We start from the raw sequence: 4,184 nt of genomic DNA on the forward strand, positions 1-4,184 counted from the left end.
GGACGCAGCGGGCGGGTGGGAGGGGTCCCGGCGCTGCGGGCTCCGCTCCACCTCTGCAGCCCCGTGGGTGCGGGCGGAGGAGCCCTGCCCTGTGCGGGGGCTGCCCGGAGAAACTGGCTCTGCCCCGGGCCACGGGAGCGGTGCGGTGGAGGCAGCGGCACGCCCTCGGGCGCGGCGTGGCGCGGCTGTGCTTGGGGCCGGTCCCCCGAGGGTGCCAGCCGGGACGTGGCTGCTCGTCTCGGAGCGGAGGCGAGAAGCCTGGAGCCCCGCGAGGACGGAGCCGCTGGGCGGCCGAGTGTCCCGCCGCGATGCCTGCTCGCACGCGGCTTGGCAGCCCCGCACCGGCCGTGGCTCGAGTCGCGCGATCCCCCGGAGCCTTCCTCCTCCCCCCGCGCGGGGCTGGGCTGTGCCGGTGCGGCCCTGCTGCCCTCCCTCCCCGCTGCCCCCAGCGCCGCCTCCGGAGCGGGAGCCCTGGCCCCCCGGGAATGTGGTGCAAGGTGCCCTGCTCCCTGCTCCAAGCTGCCTGGTGCTGTCGAGGCGGGGCGTGCGGGGCAGAGCGCGGGACATGCTGCGGGAGCTTTCACCACTCTGGTGCCCGGCAGGAAGCTGGCACTGCCCGAGCAGCTGCTAGGCCCTTCTGGGACCCTCGAGGCCTTGGGGTCCATCCAGATGTGCTGTTAGCCTCAGGTCTCTGTCGGGCCCCACGGGGGCCAGTCCCACCTGCTGCAGCCCCGCAACCCCTGGTCTGCCCCGGCCATGTCCTTGCTGCTCCCAGCTCAGCCCCGAGACAAATCAGTGTCATCTGCCCATGAAGCCCCAAAGTGCTTCTCTAGGGATCCTCCAACCTGGGCCCTGCCCTGCCCCATGACCTCACCCCAGCCCCCACATTTCTCAGCCCCGCTCCCGCTGCCCGTGGCTGGCTGTGCTGCGCTGGCAGGGATATGAATAACTCTTTGTACAGACATCTGTCATGTTATTTATACCTATCCGGAGGGGGAAATGAATAGGCAGCCGTGCTGGTGGGGCTGCAGGCCACAGCAGGGCGGAGGCAGGGGTGCAGGGCCCAGGCCTGGTTGCAGGTGGGGATGGCAACTCCCATCAGGAAGGCTCTGCCTGTAGTCTGTGGCATTTTGCAGGGTAATGGAGCCAGTGGAGGCTGCGGGCAGCGACAGGGAGAGCACGTGGGCTGGGGCTGCTCTTAGCTTCCTGCCCTTATCTGATGGGGGTGGGGCGGGGCACAAGGCCTGGGAACAGAGAGCACCTGCCCCTTGCTGTTCCCAGGAGGCTGCTCCTGTGGCCCCAAGGGTTGCCCCAGGTGTGCTGGGTTGGGCTGGACTAGGGACACCCCTGCCCTAGGAGGGTACAGACTGGTGGCCCCTGGGCTCTCAGGGTTCCTCACACTTCCCTAAACTGGTGCCCCTCACTTGTCTCCTCTCGGAAGTGGCCAGTGGTGGTCTGTGGGGCTGGGAGCTGGGGCCAGCTGCAGGAGCCAGCAGAAGCTGGGGTGGAAGGATGCCCAGCTGTGCCAGCTTCCTGGACTTTATTAGCAGCCCTGTGTGCCCTAGGGCAGGCTGTCACGTGGTGTGAAATGCCACCAGGAGCATCTCTGTCTAGGCCAGTACCTGGAGCTCTTCTGGCAGCTCTGGGGCAGTGGCCCCTGCTGTAGTACCCAAGGTCCCAGTCCAAGGCCTGTTGTCCTGAGCTACTGTCTGGGAAGGCAGAAGGCAGCATGGGCAGTCATGTCATTAGTTCCAGGGCTCTGCCTTTCTTCCCAGTGTGGGACTGTGGCTGCTCTCCAGGCCCCTGGGCCAGTCACGGCCAAGCCCCGGCTGCTGTTTGGCGCTCCAGCACCTATAAATACCTGGTGCAGCCGTGGCCCCCATTGTGTCAGGAAACCGGAGCTGGCCGAGGGCCTGGCGTGGTGGAGGGGGTGGCCGTGCTGGGGCTGACAGCTGCCGACTCCGGCCATGAGAAGAATTTGCACTCTGGGGAAGGGCCTGGCGCAGCTCCAATGCTGCCCGCGACCCTCAGCTGACAGAAATGCCAGGCACTCCTTCCAGCCCACTGGGGTCGGCAATGCCACAGCCGGGCGGGGTGCAGGGGGCTGCAGCCTGCATGTGGGCTGGGACAGACAGATACCAGGGCCTCTGCTTCTGCATGTGCTGCGCTCCCCAGTGCCTGCCTCATCAGCCACGCCTGCCCTGGTCCCAATCTCTGGGGTGGCTCCTTGGTTCTCCCTGGTCCCTGCCCCTTCTGGGCCAAAGCCACTGGGGACCACAGGCCTGTGGCCTCTCCGGCCCCTCGGTGTGGTGGGAGCAGCCCCTGCCCTTCCTGGCAGGCCCCGCTGGACTTCCCGACACAGGCTGGGCCTGCAGCAGCTTTTCCCAGCATCATTAGTCTTGTTACCTTTCCATTGTGTCAGGCCTTGGCCATGGGTGGGGGTGGGGATGTGGGGGGAGGGGCACGGGACTGTTGCTGGCTCCCGCTCTGGCTTCGCTTCTCTGGGCTGTTTCAGCCGGGCCTGGCCAGCTCTGCCTGCCCGGGCTAAAGTCACGTGTGGGCAGGTGTGTGCAGGGATGGGAGGGTTCCCCAGCCTAGCCAGATGCCTGCCCTGGGTCAGTGGGTCCCGGGCTGGTTTGGCTTGACTTCAGAGTAAGCCTGGGGTGTGATGGATGCAGCTCCAAAACTCCCAAGCATGCACTGGGGAAGCCCTGAGAGCACAGCTGTGCCCACAGGAGTGGGCAGGAGGCAGGGACGCAGGCTCCAGGCACTCAGGGAAGCTGCGGCCTCCGGCAGTGAGGATCTTGCTGCAGTGTCTGGCTCCTCTGGTCCTCCTCAGCTGCCTTTCCCTGGAAACCTGTCCTGGCTTCAGGCAGTAGATGTTTCTGGGGTTGTGTTCGGGACCCACGAGTGGTTGTCTGGACTGAGCGATGCTTGCCTGCTTGCCAGGGTTTGTTCCCTCGGGCCTGGTCCTCTCCTCACTGGTCTCCCTGCCCCAGCAGCACCCAGTTAACCCTTCCTGGCCTGGAAGGGAAGCAGGGTGACAGGTGGCTGCTTCTAGACCCCAGCCCAGCAGACCCCGGGGAGGTCTCCAAGGTTGGGCTTGTCTCCTCTGCTTAGCCCTGGGCCGGAGGGCATCCGGCAGCCCCCCCCCCACGCTGATTGGAGCCTGGCAGGTGAGGGGTTAATGCTGTCTAGACGGGGCCTGGAATTGGCCATAATTGATGGTGTAGCTGTCGAAGGAGTGACTTTAATTACAATTAATCCTGGTGTTCTGCGCCTGGCACCCGCAGCTAAAAATACCACTCCCCAGTTCTGCATGTCCCCAGGCCCCTTCATCCCTGTCCCCATCCCCTCCCTGCAGTGGGCTCCTGGCTGTTCCTGGGCTCCTGCAGCCTCCTCCTGGCAGCCCTACCTGCAACCCCCTTGGGAGCGGGTCTGGGTGCCCCAGCCCTGCCCTCCCCTGCTTCCTCTCTGCTGGGGACAGACCCCAGGCGTCCTGCTGCTACACAGCCCAAGCTTCTGTCCCCATCCCCCCAACCTCCAAGTGCTTGAGGTGGGGCTGTCTCAGTGGGGCTCCCTGCACCAGCAAGGGACTGGTGCCCAGCTGCACAGGCAAGTGCCAGGCAGGCAAGCACAGCAGGGTGGCTGGGGCAGGCTTGGCACCAGCTGGACCCCAGGGGCCAGCTATTAATAGTGGCTGCCTGCTCTCCAGCCCTCTCTCAACACCCGCTATTATGTGTGAACAATTGAGCAGCCAGTGCCAAATGGGAGCAAACAATGCATGGCCCTGCCCACTTGGCCTGGCCCACTTGGCCTGGCCCAGCCCCAGCTCTCACCGGTCCCCCGCCTCCCCCCCACCCTGCCCCATTTGCCTGAGGGCTTTCCCTCTGCGTGGAGGGGTAGTGGGGAGGGGGTCAAGGCAGAGGCCTGCAGGGCCCCAGGCAGGTCCCCTGGCTGCTTCCTTGGTGTAGCTCCCCAACCCTGCCCACCCTGTACCCCTGGGCAAAATGCATGTGATAAGGAGAAGCTCGCACCTCTGCGCCCAGCCCCATGCTCGCCCTGTACATCAGGAGAGATGCCATACACCCATGTCCCAGAGAGTGGATTGGTGGCAGCCAGGGCAGGGTGGGGGCAGCAGGAGAGGGGGCTGCACCTGACCCCCCCCCCCCCCCCCCCCCCCC

The 4,184-nt window shown here is 65.9% G+C and overlaps 1 protein-coding gene across 1 annotated transcript in view; it reads left to right on the forward strand.

Annotated features, from left to right (window-relative positions):
• The window catches only part of KCNN3 (potassium calcium-activated channel subfamily N member 3), a 33,367-nt gene that overhangs the window by 3,858 nt on the left and 25,325 nt on the right, over nucleotides 1-4,184 (forward strand). The window contains exon 2 of the mRNA XM_014523351.2: nucleotides 3,121-3,176. Coding sequence (XP_014378837.2) covers nucleotides 3,121-3,176 — 56 coding nt within the window. The remainder of the gene's footprint in view (nucleotides 1-3,120; nucleotides 3,177-4,184) is intronic.

This window comes from Alligator sinensis, unplaced genomic scaffold (genome assembly GCF_000455745.1).
Source record: "Alligator sinensis unplaced genomic scaffold, ASM45574v1 scaffold1165_1, whole genome shotgun sequence".
Taxonomy (NCBI): Eukaryota; Metazoa; Chordata; order Crocodylia; family Alligatoridae; genus Alligator; species Alligator sinensis.